The 21,647-nt window shown below is 37.7% G+C and overlaps 1 protein-coding gene across 7 annotated transcripts in view; it reads left to right on the forward strand.

Moving 5' to 3' along the window:
- The window catches only part of LOC137234558 (plexin-B-like), an 846,294-nt gene that overhangs the window by 221,075 nt on the left and 603,572 nt on the right, over nt 1-21,647 (forward strand). For all 7 annotated transcript variants that reach the window (XR_010947817.1, XR_010947815.1, XR_010947816.1 and 4 more), the window contains exons 5-6: nt 13,703-14,506; nt 14,563-16,656. Coding sequence is in view for 4 of the 7 variants with exons in the window: in XM_067758015.1 (XP_067614116.1) it covers nt 13,703-14,506; nt 14,563-16,656 (2,898 nt within the window). In the remaining 3 variants the exon portion in view is untranslated. The remainder of the gene's footprint in view (nt 1-13,702; nt 14,507-14,562; nt 16,657-21,647) is intronic.

The following is a 21,647-nucleotide window of genomic DNA, read 5'->3' on the forward strand; positions in this document are numbered from 1 at the left end:
TTTGTGGTTCGATTTGGCTCATATTTGGAACACATAATACATACATGAATAGAAAGAGACCTATGAAAAAAATTGCCGCTAGGTGGCGCAAGGATCGAGATATTCACAAAACTCGTATTTGTGGTCCGATTTGGCTCATATTTGGAAATATTATTTGACATACAGAAACAGAAACCGCTTTAGTAAAAAAAATTTACGCTAGGTGTCGTAAAAATTGAGATATTCAAAAAACTCGTACTTATCTGTCCGATTTGGCTCTGTGAACAAATATTATATACAGTCCGGTAGAAGTGACATCAAAATACTTTGGAGCACATAAGTTCAAATTTTGTTAGTGAAATTTCTGTAAAAAATTCATTTCCCGATAGAAGTGACGTCAAAATATTTTGGATCACATAAGTTCAAATTTTGTTAGTGAAATTTCATTATAAAAATTCATTTCCCGGTAGAAGTGACGTCAGAATACTTTGTAGCACATAAATTCAAATTTTGCTAGTGAAATTTCAGTATAATAAAATAAATAAAAAAAAAAAAATTTAGTTAAACGGTTTTATTGAAAGCAATACTAGTATAAAAATTCTAGTCCCGTTAGAAGAGACGTCAAAATACTTTGGAGCATATAAGTTCAAATTTTGTTAGTGAAATTTCATTATAAAATTCATTTCCCGGTAGAAGTGACGTCAGAATACTTTGTAGCACATAAATTCAAATTTTGCTAGTGAAATTTCAGTATAATAAAATAAAAAAAAAAAAAAATTTAGTTAAACGGTTTTATTGAAAGCAATACTTACATTAAGTAATAATAATACTAAAAGATAGAAAATAAAATAATTAAAAAAATTTTTTAAGTAGTAATAATATTAGACGGTTCTATTGGAAACAATACTTACATTAAGTAGTAATAATACTAAAAGATAGAAAATAATTAAGTAGGTCCTAGGTACTAGTCATCACCCTCCTCATCAATCTAGGGCGTTGATCAGAAAATTAAATAAAAGCGTTGGGCGCGTGAAATTTCTGAAAATGTGAAGCGTAGCATAACCTGATTAAGGTTCAGTTGGACTTACTTCTGACTATCAATAGAAATTTTACGCGTCCAACGCTTTTATTTAATTGTCTGATCAACGCCCTAGATTGATGAGGAGTGTGATGACTAGTACCCAGGACCTACCTAATTATTTTATATCTTTTAGTTTTATTACTACTTAATGTAAGTATTGTTTGCAATAAAACCGTTTAACTTAAAATTTTTTTTAAATTATTTTACTTAAAAAAACTACATGAAATAAAAGAAATTGTTATCAATGTCAATATGAGGCTTACTTTCTAGTCTATAAACAAGAAATTATTGGATTCTTAGAGCACTATCAATCGTACAAAGTATAAAGAATGTTATTGAATTAAAAAATGTTAAATTTTTTTCAAGTCCACTTATTCATTTGTACTACATTAACGAAGGAACTCCTGCCATAAGAAATAAGAATTTTTAGTAGATAGGTCGAAAATTGATGTGCATCTACAAGGAGTTAAAAAAATTTACTGGTTATGTTCAGTTAAGAAACTTATTTAAAAGCAAAGTTATCTTAACAATTTGAATATATTTAACTTTATACAAATTCCTTTTTTATTATTTTAAAATTATAAAAGGTTTTTATTTTATAAAGTAGATAATGTCCGTTACATTACCTCCCCTCCAAAAGAAGGAACGCAAAAATCATGCTTTGAAGTTTACAACTTTCTTCTGAAATATTACATTGTTGTCTTTTTCGATGCATATAAAATTAGAACATTACCCCTGAATTATCTCATTCTGTATATTTTTAGAAACAACACTTGCAAAACTTATTTGTGCATGCGCATCAGGTGCGTATTCAGGGGGGTGTTTTGGGGGTTCAAGTTGATTGAACTGAAAATGATTCGAGTACAGTCCAGCCCCATTTCCCTTTTCCATTTTTGAGCCGTCTGTGTTGGATCTAATGTCTCTACCGTTGTCTAGGCCTCCCTCCTTTTCCACCCTCGTAGGAAACCTTATGTTCTTAACCTGGAAATCAACAACTGTTGGGATATAGTCTGTGTCTTCTCACCGGGCATATCAGGAATACCCGGGCCTGAGGGTTTTCCCCCTTTCCTCCTCCCTCTCGTAAGGCCTGTGTAGGCATCTTGTAATAATGCCACGCAGACGACGAATGAGTTTGTCGCCGGCGGCTTGTATCATAGCCGGTATCACTCCGTCCGGTCCCGCCGATTTCAACGTTTGGAATGACTTAATGGCCCATAATATCTTATCCGGGTCTAGGATGCTTGTGGTATCAGTTTGCGGAGAATAAACGGGACCATCTGCCATTATAATAAAATCCCAGATAGAAATTCTACTTTTAATCAAAATTGTTGCAGGTTTCTCCGAAAGACGTAGCAACCTACTGCCGGAAAAACCTCAACAACAATGAAAAGTATGAACTTCTTGTCAATACGTGGGTCCCAGATGAAACTTTCAAGTTCCCAATTTCAAGCTATCGAAATTTTAAATTTCAATAGTCATGGCTGCGATCTTTTCAATGGACGACTTACTCGTCTGAAGAAGATGGAGTTTATTGTAAATATTGTGTTTTATTCGCAATCAAATCTGCTGGGAAAGGAAATCATCAAATCTTGAAAACTTGTGTGGGGGCGCCGTTCAGAAACTGGAAAAGCCCTAGAAACTTTTAAAGAGCATCAAGAAAAGCGGTATCACATGGATGCCTCTATCGATGCACAGAATTTTCAGTCTACTTTTGAAAACAAAAAAGACGACATTTTGAACGAGATCGACACGAGTCGAAAGAAAATGCAACTCGAAAATAGACGGAAATTGACTCCAATTATCCGAACTGTCCTTCTGTGTGGCAGACAGGAGATCGCACTGAGAGGTCATCGTGATTGCGGTCCAATATCCACGACAGTTCCGAAAGAAAGTGAAGGAAATTTCAGAGCGCTATTGCGTTTTGTCTTAGAAAGTGGTGATACAGATCTACAAAGACATTTGGACACTGCTCCTGCCAACGCCACATATACGAGTCCATCTACTCAAAATCAAATAATAAATGCTGCTGGGGAAACGATAACAGAAAAACTTGTGGAGCGCGTTAACAAGTCAAAATGTTTCGTGGCAATCGCTGATGAAACCATGGACATCAGCGGAATTGAACAATTTTCAATCTGTGTACGGTACATCGAAAATTCAGAAGGGGAATATCGGCTTCAAGAAGATTTTTTGTGTTTTACACCAGTAAAAGATGTAACCGGGAAAGAGTTTGGCAATGCACTTCTTGCGACTCTAAAAGAGCTGAAAATTGAGTCTTCTTACATGGTTGGACAAGGTGAATATCAATAATGAGTAGAAGTAGAAGAACTTTAATTAGTACATTGTAGAGAAAGCAGAAATGTTAATTTTGGAGTTTTATCAAGATTTTTTTTAGTTAACCTTCGATTTCTCTATACATATATGTATAAGTGTACCAAAATTAATAGTTAAAGGGTGCGCCGTTGAAGTTCAAAAATCCCATCCACAAGCCATTTACCTTCATTGTGCCAATCATAGTTTAAATTTCGTCATCACACATGCATGCGACGTTCCACCAATCAGAAATTGTATCGGGACAATCAAAGCAATTGTTAATTTTTTCCGTCAATCAAGTAGATCTGGTGTCACGTTGGAGACTCCTTTTAAGACCCACGTTTCCGTATTTGTCTGGCTCTAGAAAAACTAGATGGAACTGTCACAAAAGTTGAAGGAGTTCAACCCAATGCACTCCTTACATCCATACAAAAACCTCAGTTTATAATTGCTCTGACAGTTTTGGAACCTATTTTTCGATTAACGAAAAATCTCAGTTTGAGTTTACAAAAGAAAGACTGCGATCTGAGTGTTTGTGTAAAATATGCAGATAACTTGTTGGAGAAGGTTCAGGATATGGAAGAAATGCAAACGTCACATTTGAAGAAATGTTTGCAGCAGCAACGGAAACTGCTACAAAAATGGAGTTTCATTAAGTATTCCTCGTGTTGTTGGACGACAGGCAAATAGAGACAACTATACTGGTACCCCACAAGAATACTACCGACGGTCTATTTTCATCCCATTTTTGGAACACTATTGCGAAGAATTGGAGACTAGATTTATCAAACACCGTGAACTCCTTTCAAAACTTCAAATCATATTTCCATCAAAATGTAAGGAACTGGATTCCGATAAGATCAAGTCAACGGTAGGATGTTTTGAGACTCAATGGCCAAATACACACTCTTCGACCGAAGAATTTCTAGCTGAAGTGAAAATGTGGCAAAGGTAATTAAGTTTCATATTTTCCGACAGCACAATTATCCTTTTAAAATATCGAATTTTGCATTATTTTCATGCTCAGACATATCATTCTCGTATGTTTCACCTGAGTAAAACCACGTCAAAACCGCCAATGTAATTTCATTGATCTCTGGGATTTCAACAAAGACTGCAAAGATATGTAGGAAATGTCGATACAAAAAAAAAAGGAATATTTTAATGAAAAGTTAATAATTCACAGGCTTTTTGCAATAAATCTATGAAATTTTTTTTGATAGTAGGCAAATATTTTGTCTACAAAAAGAAAATACAGGCAAGTTATTAACTTTTCACTAAAATGTTCCATTAAAAGAAAAAGGTTTTCTCGCAAACGAAGAGGAATCTCGAAAAGTGTAATTTTGTATCGACATTACCTATACATTTTTGCTTCGATGTTGAAATTCTAGAGATCAATTAAAAAAACATGTGCGGTTTTGACGCTGCTTTACCCACCTCTAAATTAAAATGCAATGAAAGAAATCTCTCATCAAGTAAATCAAATGAAAATATGATCAAGAATATTTTTTTGTATTACGCCATAATAAAAAACACAGCAAAACTTTTTCAGGCATTGTTTGACAATCCCAAAGGAGGAGCGACCAAGCACGTTCATTAATGCATTAAATAATTGTTCCGTGTCTTTTTTCCCTACGGTACATCGATATATAAAAATTGCTGCGACGCTTCCAGCTTCCGTTGCTCCTAGCGAACGCTCTTTCTCTTCCCTTCGAAGGTTAAAAACTTATCTAAGAAGTACAATGGGCCAGGAGAGGATGCACGGGCTGGCTCTACTCAACATCCACTCTACTATTGAAGTAACTAATGAAGAAATCCTAAACAAAATGGCAAAACAAACAAGAAAAATAAATATTGTTTTGTAGAAAGAAAGAAAAATTTCAAATAAATAAAAGTATAAATATGTAATATGCAAAAATATATATATGTGTATATTTACATGTAATTATTATTTACTGACACTTTGGCCAAACGAGCTGTCAAATTTTGTATAAAAAATCATTTACACAATTTGTATAAATTTACGCGCACCTTTCATTGTGTAAACGCGGTAAACTCAAGTCGAAAAAGTTTCCTTCCTCAGGCTTTTGTTGGTATCATGGGAATTTTTCGGATAAAGCTATTACGCAAAAACCTAGTAGACGCTGCTGTCGAAGCGGCACACAGCAGAGAAAATTTTAAAGTAGAGATGTTGCATGCGCGAAAAATAGTGTGAAGCAACCTTCACAAAACTCTAGTAGGTCACATTCACCACTCACCACAACAGAATGTGTTAAACTACCACAGTCTGTATTTGTTATTTAACAATTATTTGTATACTTTTTATTCAGCTAATCTGTTCAGAATTTTAATTTTTACTCTTTAAAACTCCAATCAATGTATTTTGTGTTCTTAAATTATTTTAAAAATTGTGTTAAAGTTTGTAGTGTGGTGGAAGTGACTTACTAGAATTTTGTGAAGCTCCGCAGCTTTCCACTGAATTTCGCGCATGCAACATCGTTATGTTCAAAAATCTTTGCACACAGTAGCATATTGCCTTCAAACAGCTTATTTATTTTCGATCCAAGAACTAAGTTAACATTTTTAGTTGATTCTGATGCTGATGTTAGTGCAATTCCCAAATCACTTTGTTCTAAAGTCTCCCAGCTACCAACACAAGTTCTTTCAGCAGCAAATGACACAAGTATAAACATTTTTGGATCAAAATTATTAACCTTAACATTGAATTTACTTCGTAATGTCCCCATTTTTTTGCATTGCTGTGATCACAGAACCGATCATTGGTGCTGATTTCTTAGTTAATTTTTTGTAATAAGTAAGTTTGAAGTATTTATTTATTGTATATTTAGCCGGCATAGACAAAGAAATTTTATTATAGCTTTTAGTTGGGCGAGTTTTGTACTGCACTCACGAAAAGTGCGAAATTATTAAGGCCCTTATTAAAAATGGGAAGACAAAGAAGAATGTGGAAAAAACTGTTGGTTGCTCGCCCACCATGATACAAAACGCCTTACTTATCAAAACAAAACGGGGAAAGAGGGTCGACACGCATAAATTATCAACGACTACCGTACCCCAAGTTAATAAATACTAGAAGACTCATACCACAATGTCCGGTGTCGAAACTTTTGACGACCTAGAACTCAACCTCTATGCTAGAAGTCCATGTAAGGCCCCGCTTTGAAAAAAAAACATGTGGAGCAACATTTTATGAACGGACTCTCGGTAGTTTGTTAGACACCCACACCAACACGTTAACGTGGGAGGTTATGCAGTATTATGGTATGGGGATATTATTCATATCATGGTGTGGGGCCAATATTTTGTATAAAAACCATTATAGACAAAAATGAGTATGCTAAAATAATCAAGGAGGTTATGCTCCCACTCGCCGGAAAAGAAAAGCCACTGAAATGGGTACTACAGCAAGATAACGATCCGAGGCATACAAGCAAATAGGCAAAGTTGAGGTTCCGCGACAATGAAATTGAGGGAATGGAGTGGCAAGCTCAATCTCCTGACCGCAGTCCCATAGAAAACCTTTGGTCAAACCTTAAAAAAGCTTTATAGTATGCAAAACTATAAAGCAACCACAATCTATGGCGTGTAGTGTTTCGGGCATGGCAGTCAGTACCAAGGGAAAGATGTCAACCACTCATAGGCTCTATGAGAAACCGATGTGCCGCAGAGATTAGAAATAACGGTTATGCTACCAAACACTAAATTTTAGTATTAGTATTAACGATTTAAAGCATATTAAAGAATTTTTGTTATATACTACTATTTTGCTGCTCGCGGTAATTTGCATGAAAACAAAACTTACGTGCCTATGTTTCTACATTTAGTTATGAAATTGTCCTTTAGTTTGCAATAAAATGAATGAAACTTTCATTTTCGTTTTCTAGCAGTTTAAAAAAATGTTAGCCGTGTGTTCAGTGCTCGCAGCTGTATATATCTTCACTTAATAAATCACCACTGAGCCATTTTCTATTTTATTTGATTTTACTTATGATTTTTGGAAATCTGATTTTGTGTATTTTTTTTTTATAAATGTAAAATAATTTTTTTTTTTCATTGCCGCAATAATAAAATGTGAAAAAATTTGCGTTTTTTTTATTGAAAGGCCCACATTTACGTTGTCAACCAATATTACCTAAATTAAAATCTCCAAGGTAGATTAATTTATCGAACTGACCTAAATTTTCTTTAATAGTAATTTGGTTGTTTAGATAGTTTTCATAAATGTCAATACAACTATTAGGAGGAATATAAGAAAATACTAAAAATTCACATCTGGAGCTAGAAAATTTCACTTTAACACAAATTTGCTCAAGCTTATTGCCATGCAATTGCAAAACTACAGCATTACTACATAAGTCGTTTTTGATAGTGATTAGCACTCCACCTCCACGTTCTAGACCAGAAGCTTCGGGACAGCGATCAAGGTGGTAAACATTACATTAATCGTCAAAAAATTCGCATGCGCTCGAGGCAGTGGTTAAATAACTCCCAACAAAACGGGTTGTGCTGATCAGTTGCAATGAATCGTGGACACACACACAATTTTAGGTCATACCTAGATGTGAAGAATAGTGTAGAGGTAAAAAGGAGATACACATTTTAGTTGCAATTTAGTATAGTGCGTACTGAAATTTAGCAGTTCTTATTTTCTGCAAAACGATTTAATAAGTGTAGATAAGGTTATGCAATTAGAAGTCCATATAAAGTTTAAGTGCATTTATATGCATGTAAAAAAAACACTGCTAATAACAGCAAAGCAAGCAATCACACATTTATAAACATCAGCTAAGAGCGAAGAAGAAGCCCAGCAAAATATTGAACCTTATATAAGACTTATTTCATTTGGCGAAAAGGTGTATAGTATCAGGCTTTAATTCGAAATATTGGTCTTATGGCGTATTCCTTATAAGGATTATCTGAAAGATAACGTTATTATAAGGCTTATGGACTAGATCAAATAAGACTGACATTATGCCTTATAAGGTACTGCTTGCTGTATTATCACCTTTCATTTAAGGCTTATAACCCACTTAATATCAGTCTTACATAAGGCGTTATAATAAGGTAATATATCGAGTACATTAACCTGATTTTAAGGTATCGGAACCAGGTAGCATAAGGAATAGTATGCCGTAAGAAAAATAAAAAGAAAATCCAGTTTCCTTAAAAATAATACGAAAATTTATCGACTAGGGCTGGATTCTATTTGTCACATTTTGGTTTACATTTTGGTTTACCTTAGGGATAAGGCTTATTTGTAGGATGTATGAACTTCAAATAAGGTGTTACTAACTATAAAGCGTATGATGTACTCTTTTTGCCTTATTCTGATGTTTATCTCTGAGGAGTGAAACCAGTATTCCTTATTGCTTACAACCGCTTATAGCAGTTTTTGCTGAAAAGAGAAAACAAACACACATACATGCACACAGCAATAAACAGCGTATATTTTGCAGCCATACACACACATATGCATAGAAGTCCATAGTGAGAGCGCACAGAAACGATATAATATAGAAACATTGCATAGACGAAAAATCGTGTGAGACAAGCTTCACAAAATTCTAGTGGGTCACATTCACCACTTACCACAGCAGAATTTGTTAAACTACCACTGTCTGTATTTGTTATTTAACAATTATTTGTACACTTTTTATTCAGCTAATGTGTTCAGAAATTTAACTTTTACTCTCTAAAACTCCAATCAGTGTATTTCTGTGCTTAAATTTCGTTAAAAATTGTGTTAAAGTTTTTGGTGTGGTGAAAGTGACCTACTAGAATTGTGTTAGGCTCCGCTGCTGTCCACAGAAGTTTGCGCCTGCAACATCTTTGTTTTCGAAAATCTTTGGAGCGCATAAGAGCACAGACGTTATTACACATACATGTAAACAAAAGCCAAAAGCGCAGAAGTTATTACTCACACTTATACCCGCATATAACTAGAAGACAGACGTGAATATCAGATGCAGGAATGAGTCATAAATAAACAGCTGTTCGAGAAGTCTGTTCGTGAAAAGTGTAAACCCGCATAAAGGCTTGGTTTCTTCAAAAAACGCGGTTTCGCTAATAACGGCCGTTAAATTTGGACTACCTTACCTACCATCATCAGCGGCACCGCTTTACTGTAAAGTTTGTCCACCGTCACAGCCAAAACATTCCAGTCTAGGTGATTTTTGATAGCCCGATACATACTAGTTATTGTAGGTTTGGTTAAGAGGGCGTGCGTGGATAATACCCACACTTCCTCTCGGAGACATTTTTGTCCATTGTGAGTGCCCTCAGTAAGTACAGGGTGGCGGCAAATTCGTTTAGCCCCATTACCTCCTCAATGAACCACTTGCTTTCCCTGATGAACCCAAGAAGAAGCGGGACGTCCACCTTCCCAACCTCTGCCAGGCTGTCGAAGAAGCGTGAGCCCAGAAATCTGAGCCTTCTTTGAAGCGCCGGGCATCGGGAGAGAAATTGGTAGATCGAATCCTCTTCCTCATCCTGACAGCTTCTGCAGAGGGAGCCTGTTGGTATTCGCCCCAGTCGGAGCATTGGTGCGATAGCACAATTACCTGTGATGACACCCGTAAGTACCCTCGCCGCAGATTTGTTCAGTTTGAGAAGGAAGCTGGTGCCCTTCCTATCCAAGCATGACCATAAGGACCTTGAGACTTCGCAGTCAACCCTGTTGGTCCATAGTGAGTCCGTTGGCTTGTTTTCATATTCGTCGATTCTCCCTAGGAGACAACTCAGCGGCGGTCGGACGGAGCTGTCCACCTCACTTATGTCTAAGTCGGAACCTTTCCTAGCCTTCTCATCCGCGAGTTCATTCCCTTCAATGCCGCTGTGCCCAGCAAAGGGAGACACTGAGATGACTTATAGAAGCCAGAAAGGCTATACACCTCCGCACGACGTCCGATTTTATCATGTTGGACTCTGATGCCCTTAAGGCGGCTTGGCTGTCAACAAAGATTGTTGCGTCGGTGTTGCTGACCGCGCTATCTGGGAGCAGCTTTGCCACTCTGTATATGGCATAGACATCGGCTTGGAATACACTGCATGCGTCAGGAAGTCGGAATGATTGGCTTAGCTGTAGATGTGTCGTGTACATCCTGGCTCCAGTTCTCGTTTCCATTTTCGAGCCGTCAGTGTATATTGCGATGCCCCTGCCGTTGTCTAGGCCTACTTCCCATTCCTCCCTTGAAGGATATCGTATGTTCTGAACCTGGAAGTCCAAAACCCATGGGATGTGGTCTGTTTTGGATGTTAGGTCGGTTATTATTCCGTTTAATTGCCCTTTCGTCATATCGTCCAGAATCGTTGCGTGTCCGTGCTTAGCTGCTTTCCACATGTTGGATTCTCTTAGTCGTAGAGCTCCTCTAGCGGCTAATCCCTGCACGAAGACTTGTACAGGCGTCAAGTGAAAGATGACATTTAGCGCTTCCTGAGGTGCGCAGCTCACAGTGCCTGACATTCCCAGGCATGCCAGCCATTGTACCTTCCCGATCCTCTGTTGATTACTCTTTTTGTCTAGCGCCTTCCACCAGACTAGAACTTCATGTGTTAGTATCGTTCGAATCACTGTGCTGTACATGTCATGAATGACATGTGGTGCCAGTCCCCAGTTCCGCCCAAAAGCCCCTTTGCAGCTGCTAGAGCTTTCTTTGACCTCATCTCAATGTTATTTCTCCAGCTTTACTTTGAATCGAGTATAATTCCAAGATATTTCGCTTCCGAAGATAGGTCTAACGTTGTGCCGTTTAGCCTCGGTAAGTTAAAGGAGGGTATCTTTGTCTTTATCGTGAACAGGACAAGTTCGGTTTTTTTTGGGTTTACCCCCAGCATATTTTGCCTTGCCCATCGCGAAATGTCGCAAAGTACCGATTCCATGAGTTCGCTGATAGTTGGCAAGAATTTGCTTGTGATCAGAATCACTAAGTCATCGGCGTATGCAACTACCTTTCTTCCTTTTCTCCTACATATTTCAAGAATTTCGTTGACCACCAGTATCCAGAGAAGAGGCGATAGCACCCCGCTTTGGGGATGCCTTTGGTGGTCATTTAGAACCGTAGAACCAGTCCCTAAAGTTGCGTTGACAACTCTACTCCTAAGCATAGAATCGATCCATGCAATTATAGAGCTTTGGGTTCCATATCGTGTAAGAACCTTGCAGATGGCCTCCGTCTGCATGTTGTTGAAAGCGCCCTCAATGTCGAGGAAAGCTGCCAACGTGTATTCCTTGCAGCTTAGTGAGTTCTCGATGACACTAACTGCCTCATGAAGGGGACTTTCAACTGATTTGCCTTTTTGGTATGCATGCTGGGCTGCATCTATCTGCCAGAGATTGGCATTGTTACTAATGTGTAGATCGATATGTCTCTCCAGTGTTTTAAAGGAGGAGAGGCTTATTGGTCAATAGTCTTTGGCTTCCGAGTGGTTATGTTTTCCTGCTTTGGGAATGAAAACCACCCGTACATTTCTCGAGGCTTCGGGTACATAACCATCTTGTAGGCATTTTGAAAAGATACCGTGTAGATATGGACGAACTGATACAAGCGGCTTGTAACATAGCCGATATCACACCATCCGGTCCCGCCGATTTGTAGGGTTCGAACGATTTTATAGCCCATGATATTTTATCCCGGTCAACGATGTCCGTGACGTCGGTTTCCGGAGGGTATGCGCGGTTTTCTGGCATCGTCGTGCCTGTCGTATCCGTGCATCCTGGAAAGTGTGTCTCCATCAAGACCTCTAGAGTTTCCTGACCGGAGACGGTCCATGAGCCATCAGACTTCGTTATGCTACTAGGGGCTGAACTAGATCCTGATAGTATTTTGCGTAGTCTTGATGCCTCATTTGTCGTCGCCAAGTTCTCACAGTATTGCTCCCATGATATCCTTTTTGCCTTCTTGATGCAGCTTTTGTATTTGTTAAAGCTACATCTGTAGGCATCCCAGTCCTCTTTCAGCCGGCTATGTTTGGCTTTGTTGAAGAGTTTTCTTGTTGTTGACCTCAGTTGGCTTAGCTCTGTGTTCCACCACGTAGTTCTAGGTCTTACCCGTGGTCTAGTAAGGAGACAACAGAGTTCAAAAGTGATTGTCAATATCGTTGTCAGTCGGTTTACCGCTCTGTCTATATTGTTAGCTCCCCGTCTGACTTCCATTTCCGTGGACGCCATTTTGTGAGATACTACTTCGGAGTATTTGTTCCAGTCTGTTTTTCTTGGATTTCTATATGGCCGGGGAACTTCCACTTCAAGATCGATGTTGAAGAGTATCCTACTGTGGTCCGAGAAGGAGCATGTGTCTGACACTCTCCAGTCATGGATTCTTACAGTGGGAGTGTCTGTGGCCAGGGTGATATCTATGACTTCTTCTCTAATTCTATTCCTAAACGTTGGATGGTTGCCTTTGTTGCATACAATTAGGTTAGTAGTAAGTTAGTAGTCAAAAATGGACTCACCTCTTGCGTTTGTGTCGCTGCTCCCCCATAGCTCATGATGTCCGTTGGCGTCGCAGCCGATGACAAGGCCGGTTTTATACGTTTCCGCGAACTTCACAAGTTCGCGGACAGGTATCGGTGGTGGCGTGTCCCTCTCGTACGGGGAGTATGCGGACGATAACAGCAGCTTGTGCCCCTGCTTTTGTTCGCATACTACAGTGAAGACGTCTCCGTTGCAGTGCTGTATAGAGATAAATATTTTTCTTACCTACAATACATGCTCTAATTTTACCCTCTTGTGGTGCATGTAGACGGTAGCCGTCTAGCCCTAATCCGCAAACCCTGCCCGTAACCAGCCATGGTTCTTTGATTAGAGGTATGTCCACTCCGTTTTCTGCAATATATTTCGTTAGGTAGAGCGAGGGGGAAGCTGAGTGGTGCAAATTAATCTGCACCACCTGGAGCTTCTTCCTTTGCGGCATCTCGCCGGCCAACAGCTACAAAGACCTTAAGGGAGCCCAGCCCAAACTTAACGACCCCGTTGAGCCTCTTTATGGCTTGCAGCGATGTTTGATCGATTGCGATCTGTAGTTCGCTGCCCGCCCTCATCGTAACCACCTGCCATTGGTCTGCCTTCAGCTCTTTATTCTGCTTGCCCATTACTTTCAGTATGGACTCCGTTGCCATTACGTTCGTTATTGTAAGGCCGTAGTTAAATAAAACACAATATTAAAAATTGTATTTTTCGGTTTTAATTGGTTGATATTTCGATTTCAATCTGAAATCATCTTCAGGAACATATCACTATGTCGATCAAACGTAAACAGTAGTTAAATAAAAACAAATTACATAATTTATATTTTTATTATGTGTTAACAGATAACCAAACTTCGAGTAGAGCACTGTTCAGTTTATACAAATTGTTCCTCATGCATGGAATCACATGATCCATTCTGTGGCTGGTGTTCATTGGAAAAACGTTGCACTGTGCGGTCTGCATGTCAAAAGGATACCTCTGCCGCGCGCTGGCTTGCATTGGGCGCTGGACAACAATGCATCGATTTCGAGTCTATTGTCCCTGATAACATACCCATCACAGACCTTGCAAAGGTACAGTTAATAATTCGAACCCTACCAGAACCTTTTAATGCTAAATATCGATGCATTTTTGGTAATTCAACTCCTATCGACGCTGATGTATTGGAAAACGGTTTAGCTTGTACCACTCCGCCCATAAAAGAAAGGCCTGAAATAAGTTCTGGTATGGACCACGTTTTAGTTCCTCTTTCAGTACGAAGTTCCGAAACTAATAAGGATTTTGTGTCCCGGTCTTTCGCTTTTTTTGACTGCTCGCGGCACAGTACTTGTCAGAAATGTTTACGCAGTACTTGGATATGTAATTGGTGCATTTTTGATAATAAATGCGTGCACAAAATGGAACAATGTCGAAATATGGAGAACGTAATCAGTAATGAAGAAATTTGCCCACACCTCAAACTTCCCAGTGAAATAATTATGCTGCCTGTGCAAGTTCCAAAGGAAATAAGACTAGAGATTGAAAATCTTCCCAAGCCAAAAAGTGCCCACTCAGGATTTTTGTGCACGGTTCAAATAGAAACATCGCAAATGCTTTTGCCCGCCCGAGTTGAATCTAATAAAGTAATAGTATGCGAAAAGACACCAGTAAGTATAATTAATTCTATATTTCAGGTATATTTTATTAATGTTACAAAATCTAGTACTTTTATGAAACGAACACGCATGAGTATGAAGCCAAAGTGGATATAACTTGGAACCGAAAACATTATATTGATACTGCAACAATTCATCTGTATAAATGTAGTGTGCTAGGTTCACATCGTGAACACGCTGATTGTAGCTTGTGCGTTACAAGGGATACAAAGTATCAGTGCGCCTGGTGCCGTAATTCGTGTGTGTACAATGAGACATGTTTTTCTGAAGAGTCTCAACACACTAAAATTCAGTATGACTCACCATATTCAATGTCTCGTGCTAATGAATGCCCACGTCCTCGTATTGATATGATTAAACCGTTATCAGGGCCTATTGAAGGTGGAACTTTAATTACCATTGAAGGCAGTAATTTAGGAATAAGAGAAGAAGATGTAAGAGGGAAAATATTTATTGGAAAAGTTCCATGTGAATTGGTTAGTTATGAAATATCAGTAAAGATTGAATGCCGAACAGGCCCTGTTACACACGAATTATCTGCACCTATAAAAGTAGCAAATGAAGCCGGATTTACCGAGTCTAGTGTTCAATTTAATTTCAAAAATATACAGCTCATTGGATTACAGCCAAATGTTGGGCCGAAATCAGGTGGTACTCAACTTTCAATTATAGGCAGATATCTTAATGTCGGGTCCCGCATTCGGGCTTTCTTAGACGAGTATGAATGTCACATAAATGTTACTCAATTATCGTCATCTCGACTAACTTGTATTACATCGGAAGCGACCCAGCCAGAGCCAATAAGAACTTTACGCTTGGTTATTGATAGTGCCAATCGTACGTATACATGTAACAATCCTATATTGCCACATGCTGACACTGTTAGTTATAACCACCACCAAGTTATAGATCCTATGCTTAGTTCAAATTTTACCTACCAACACCAAGTGCCCACGGCACGGATATGCTCCATTTTCAATTATACTCAAGATCCGCGTATAATGCAAATAAAACCACTTTTAAGTTTTGCAAGCGGTGGTAGAGTTTTGACGGTCCATGGCCTGCACTTAAATTCAATACAGAAACCTGAGTTACAAGTTACTATTGACAACGTGTGTATTAACAAAAGTTCTTGCATCGTTATAAATTCAAACCAAATGGAGTGCCCTTCTCCGTCTGTTAAATCCAAGTTTATAGAATATGAAGCCTCGTTGGAGCACATTTCAATGTCTGCTGCTGGTCCCGATACCTCAGCACTTGAACCGTTAAATATATTTGCTGTTAAAAGGCATAGCTTACAAATAAGCGATAATTCGTATTTGTACACAACAATGAGTAATGCAGGAAGTAGTTACTATTCTGGATATGGTGTCAATACTGATGTTACTGCTCTTGTTAAGATACGTGAATCCCAATTAAATCTCCAAATAGGTTTTATTATGGATAATGTACAGTGGGTACGTGATTTAAGCAAATATTTTCAAAACATACGAAGTACAATTGTATATGTCAATGACCCTAAATATACTCCGTTTCCAAATGGAGTAAAGATATATAAAGGTGACACGCTAGTAATAGAAGGCGAACTATTAAACATTGCTTCAGATGAGTACGATGTTAACGTAACAATTGGAACTTTGCAATGTAATATTACTAGTTTGGCATTAAATCAGTTAGTCTGCATTCCGCCTGAAAAACAGCCTCCGTCGACTGATGAAAATGGTGTAGATCAAACGAATTCCTTGCCTTTAGTTGTTGTAAGAGTTGGACGTAGCTTACGTTTTATTATTGGTCATTTAAAATATGATTTACTGAAACCCTACCCATTATCAAATGCAATAGTAGGTATCGTTATTACGGTGTTGGTCACTTTCGCGGCTTTATGTGTAGTTCTAATTATTTACCGACGCAAGTCCACTCAAGCTGAGCGGGAATATAAGCGTATACAAATACAAATGATAACATTAGAAAGTAACGTACGTTCAGAATGTAAGCAAGCCTTTGCTGAACTTCAAACGGATATGACGGATTTAACAGCGGACTTAGAAAATAGCGGCATTCCGACTCTTGATCACGTCAACTACATCATGAAGGTATTCTTTCCTGGAGTTTCTGATCACCCAATCCTAGTAACACCAAAGGTAAGTTTGTTTATGGACGTATTTTATAGCTTTACTGACTTCGAGTCATTTCAAGGTACACAATATCGACTGTTGAGTGGCTATTGGCTGCTGTTTCAAAGTTGCCCTACCTCAGCAACCTTTTTATTTATTTATATTTATTCAGTCTGTGCTTTTCCCGACATTACAGGCTGGATAAAATTTTTTAACATAACACTGCGTTACAAAAACGAGCTTTAGTTCTGTCCTATGAACCAAATATACTTTTTCGGAAAGGGGAGAAAAAATAAAAATACACGTATATCGGCGATTTTCATGCACACCTCAGAATTTTTTTTATATAAAATATAAAGCTCGTACTGTCCGTTTGTCCGCCTGTGTGAAAGATTTGGATCGATTTTTAACCCTTTTTCCGTGATCCAATCGAGCTGAATTTTTGCAGGCAGACTCGTGGAAATGTCTGTATCACGTCAAATTTTTAAAAAAATAGATTTTTATCAATTCTCAGATATTTCTCATTTTTTTTTTAATGGTTATCGGATTTTTTGTAACGGTTTCAGCTCATTAAAAAACCGAATTTTTTTTATTAATTTTATTATATTAAAATTAATAATTGTTACATTAAAAATTTTAATGCGTTTAAAAAACTTAGGCCTTTTATTTTTGCGTTTGTAAGCATTTGTGTCAGTATCGCAACAAATAGACCAACAGTATTCGCCAAGCATATGCGTAATGTCTTGTCCTTTAAAGCGCTTTTCAATAGCCGCAATGTTCTGATGGAACCTTTCGTCATGCTCATCGCTACAAGCTCCTAAATCATCAGGGAAAATATCTAAATGATTGTGAAGGAAATGGATCTTTAGCGACATTAATATGCCCATTTCGCCATATGCCGGAATCATTTCTGCAACAATATTTTTATAATTGGCAGCTCGTTTGTTGCCAAGAAACCGCTCAATAACGGCAACTGTGCCTTTCCATACACTTTGCTCGATAGCATTCAATTTTGATGAAAATTCATAACTTGCAACAATTTTTTTTATCTGCCATATCACATACACATCATTAAAAAAAAATTACTAAATGCCTTCTTAAAAAAATACCTGCATGAATCTTTGCGCCGCTCAATTTCGGAAAAATTTTGCGCAAACTGGCAATCGCCTCGCCCTCACGATCCAGTTTTTTAACAAAATTTGATACGAGACCGAGCTGAATGTGTACGGTTTTTTTTTTGGGACTTTTAAAGGACCGGATTTCCGGGATTCCGGGATCGCACTTCACAAAGCACCGATATTTTTCAGATGAGATGCGCTTTCTTATTTCTAAAGAAAGTAAATTTTTGTACGTAAAGCCATCGGTAGACGAAAAAGCACGCATTTACTTCATCTGCGGCTATTCCAGCAACACCCTTGGGTTGATCATTACACCTCAAATCCTTAAGGGTTCGGTTTAAAAATTGCAGCGACGGGTTACGAGTCATGGTGCACTCATCCCACACACTAACTTTGGCCTGACCGTTTACTTATGTTGTACATCGGTGTACCAGATGTTAGATGTTAGAGAGTGGTAATTTAAATGCGGAGTGAGCTACACGTCCACCACACAAAGGGTATTCGCGGTACATGAGGAAGCAACTGCCATAGTGACTTCCCTTTATTCTGTTACATCAATTAATAACAAATTTAGCAGATATGTTTTTTTCCGGTTCCTGGAGCATCCAAAAATATCAATCCTAAAGATAACAAACCCCAAAAGAATACTGAAGGAATAACAGCCAACCCCAGCTCTGCAATCGAAATTCGTGTTTAAATAATCTAAGGCAGCTATAGTTTTGAAAAATCCCATTTATCTTCTTTTTATCAGTTCCATATATTACTGGTGCTGTTAGGACTTAACGTCATGTAGCTCCATACCAATTTTCATTATTCTACCATTACTGAATGCAGAGATATGTAGTATGAAATATTCCTTACTGGATTTCAATGTTCTAGCATAAATCCCTTCAGAGTTATGCAGTACCAAAGATTCCATTTTATATATCGAAATTATTTTTAGACTACGACCATTCTTGGAAGATTTCTAGTGGGTGGTGCAAATTTGGTTGCGATCGGTCGATCCGTATAGGACGCAACCTACATACATACATAATGTGAATTTTATGTATATAGGTTAAGTAATTAACTATTAGAAAATATTCAATTAATTAATTAATTATTTTCATTACTTATATATTTCACTTTTTTCGGTTAACTAATTAATTAGTGTAAATGTAGTACTTTTTTTATTAATTCAAATTGATTTTGAACCCAAACGTTATGTGATCAATTGCTTCCGCGTGAATTATTTTAGTTATGTAACTGATTTAATTATTTTCTTATTCGATTTTCACTGTTTAAACCATTAATAATTACAGACTATGCAAAAGTTAAAAAAATAATTGAAAGTAAAGAAGGTAAGTAAAATAAAGACAATTCGAATCGCATTTTTTTAATTAAACTATCGCAGAGCTCTTTCGTAAACAACATTCTTTCTTTGTCTCTGAGTTGTGGTGTGGATAAAGAGAGCCATTGGTTTTCCAACACGTGAGCACGATTCATGGGAGAAGCATGGATATTCCAGACCTATTCCACACGATTCCAATTATTGTCCTTGCTTTTTATTTATGGTCATGGCAAATGCAACACGAATTAGAAATTGAAATCGTTTGAACTCAAATGGTAGATCTGGTAAAATCATTAGAACACGCGGAATCAATACATCATCACCTTTAACTTTTACTTTTAAAATTGTTGCTTCAGTGAGGTTAGTTATAACCCTTTTAACTGCTTTCTGGCCCCATTACACAATCGAGGAGGGTTTGTGTTTCGCAGCATAATAATAGGTGCACCAACTTTTAATTGCAATCGATGAGGTGGCAATCCTGGTAAATCCAATGAATTGAAAAATTCCATCGGATAATTCACAAAGTCATCCTGATTCATAACCGTGTCAACGGTACAAAATGTTGGTACTTTTGAGTAAAGCAATGTCCGAGCAAATATATCACTTTGAAATAACTCGAAGAACGATAATAATGTTGTTGATGGTGGCTGCTCTGCTATCTGTTGAGCATTATTAACTGTAAAATATATGCGCTGTCCATTTTCCAAGTGTACTGTCAAATGAACAACTGGATTTCGTTCATGTACTGGCAAAGATAGTATTCGCCATACTGCCTCGTTGCTACTTATATATCTGCCCATTTGAAATTGGGTGATTTCATCGTTTATGTTCTCCGCAACGACAAAAAGTGCCATGTCATTGTCTTTATTAACATACTTGCATATGTATTTAATCGATTTGATAGAATTTCAATACTCTACATTAATGTGAGCTTTGAAGGCTTTCGACAATATTGGAGAATAGTGGACAACCCACCTATTATCGACCTCTATGTTTTGGCCATTGACACACAGAACTATTGATTTACCATTATCATTTCTTGACCGTCGACGATATAATGGATAACCATCATTTCCAGAAATTGTTTCAGAAACCAATGCTGTGGGATATCGTTTCGTACAATTCCCGTCAAGCATGCACTGCGAATTAACTTTTATAATGCCACGCGACACATGAATCATATGTTTCGTCACAAGGTCAAATAAACCTGGGTCAGTGGTCTGGTCCTTAATTTCCGCTGAAATGGCATCATCTATTTAATTAGTCATTATTTTGTTGACGAATCATGAGTCTTTGTGCATAGTAATGCTGACATTTTTAGTTAGCTCACGTTCTGAAAAAAAGCATGCAATGTTAAAACTTAACTCAGACAATTATTAACATTGATAGTTAACTCAGTTGACTAAAAAGAAAAACTCTAACGTGGATTTGTTGGATCTACTATTTTCAAATTGATAGAGTATCCATCTTCTTCCCCCCTACAAAATAAAATTGGATATTGCAAGGCGTTATACGACGGATGTGTTTCGCACACGCGTTGGAGCGTGTTATTACAGGGATGACACTCATCACCAACAATGACAACAGCAATTTCATTACTCAACATTGTTCATAATGCAAATAACCACCAATTTATGAACACTATAATCAACAGCGGTATCATATCGAAATCCAGCACCATTCAAACGAACATTAACAAAAAGTATGTACAACCAAGTGTGTATGTCGATCGACTTCTTATCCCCGCAAGTAAGAGATATTTTTCGAACAGCACGCCCACTGAACAAAGCTGTCAGCGCCATAATCATTGAATTTCACAATCCCTATGATCGGATTCGTACTTTGCGTGCTTTCAGCGAACATCGCAAAAAAACAAAGGCAGATGTTTCTCTTAATGATATTGGTTTTGAGGGCAGTTTCAGAATTTATGAGAGCGTATCTCAAGGTACAAGAAAACTCCGTCATGAAGCAATTAAGCTTAGGCGAGCCGGCAAAATTGCATCTGCATTGACTCTTCGGGGAGAAGTGTACAAACGAGCTACCAAATACTCCGTTGCAGTGAAGATCTTCACCTCTGACGATATGAAGCAGTACCGCTGACTACAAGTTGCGCTAGCTTATTGCTATTTAATATTATATTTCTATTTATATTATTATACGTATATAACCTCATACATACATATAACATTAACACCTTATGTTAAAATGGTCCGCCTAAACCTCTTCAAACTCTTTTACTTATGTTTCTCGTCTTTGACTACTTTCGCTGCTGTAACTTTGTGTGTTTGTCTTATGGTTGCTTTTGTTTGCATACATTATAGTGACCCTTAGCAGCAATTTGAGTGGTGCGGGCGATAATAGTCTTGCTATGATAAATGTTTTATGTCAGCGTGGGAATGGTTTTAATATTGTACATTTTAACGCCAGAAGCTTGAATGCTGAGAAGATAGATTTTGTAAGGTGTTTCAGAGACTTGGTTTGATGAAGATCTTGATGACAGGCACTTCAATATAAGCAACTATGATCTGGTTCGTAATGACAGAGTGGGTAAAAAGGGTGGAGGCGTTGCA

The sequence above is a fragment of the Eurosta solidaginis genome, chromosome X (assembly GCF_040869045.1).
Source record: "Eurosta solidaginis isolate ZX-2024a chromosome X, ASM4086904v1, whole genome shotgun sequence".
Taxonomy (NCBI): domain Eukaryota; kingdom Metazoa; phylum Arthropoda; class Insecta; order Diptera; family Tephritidae; genus Eurosta; species Eurosta solidaginis.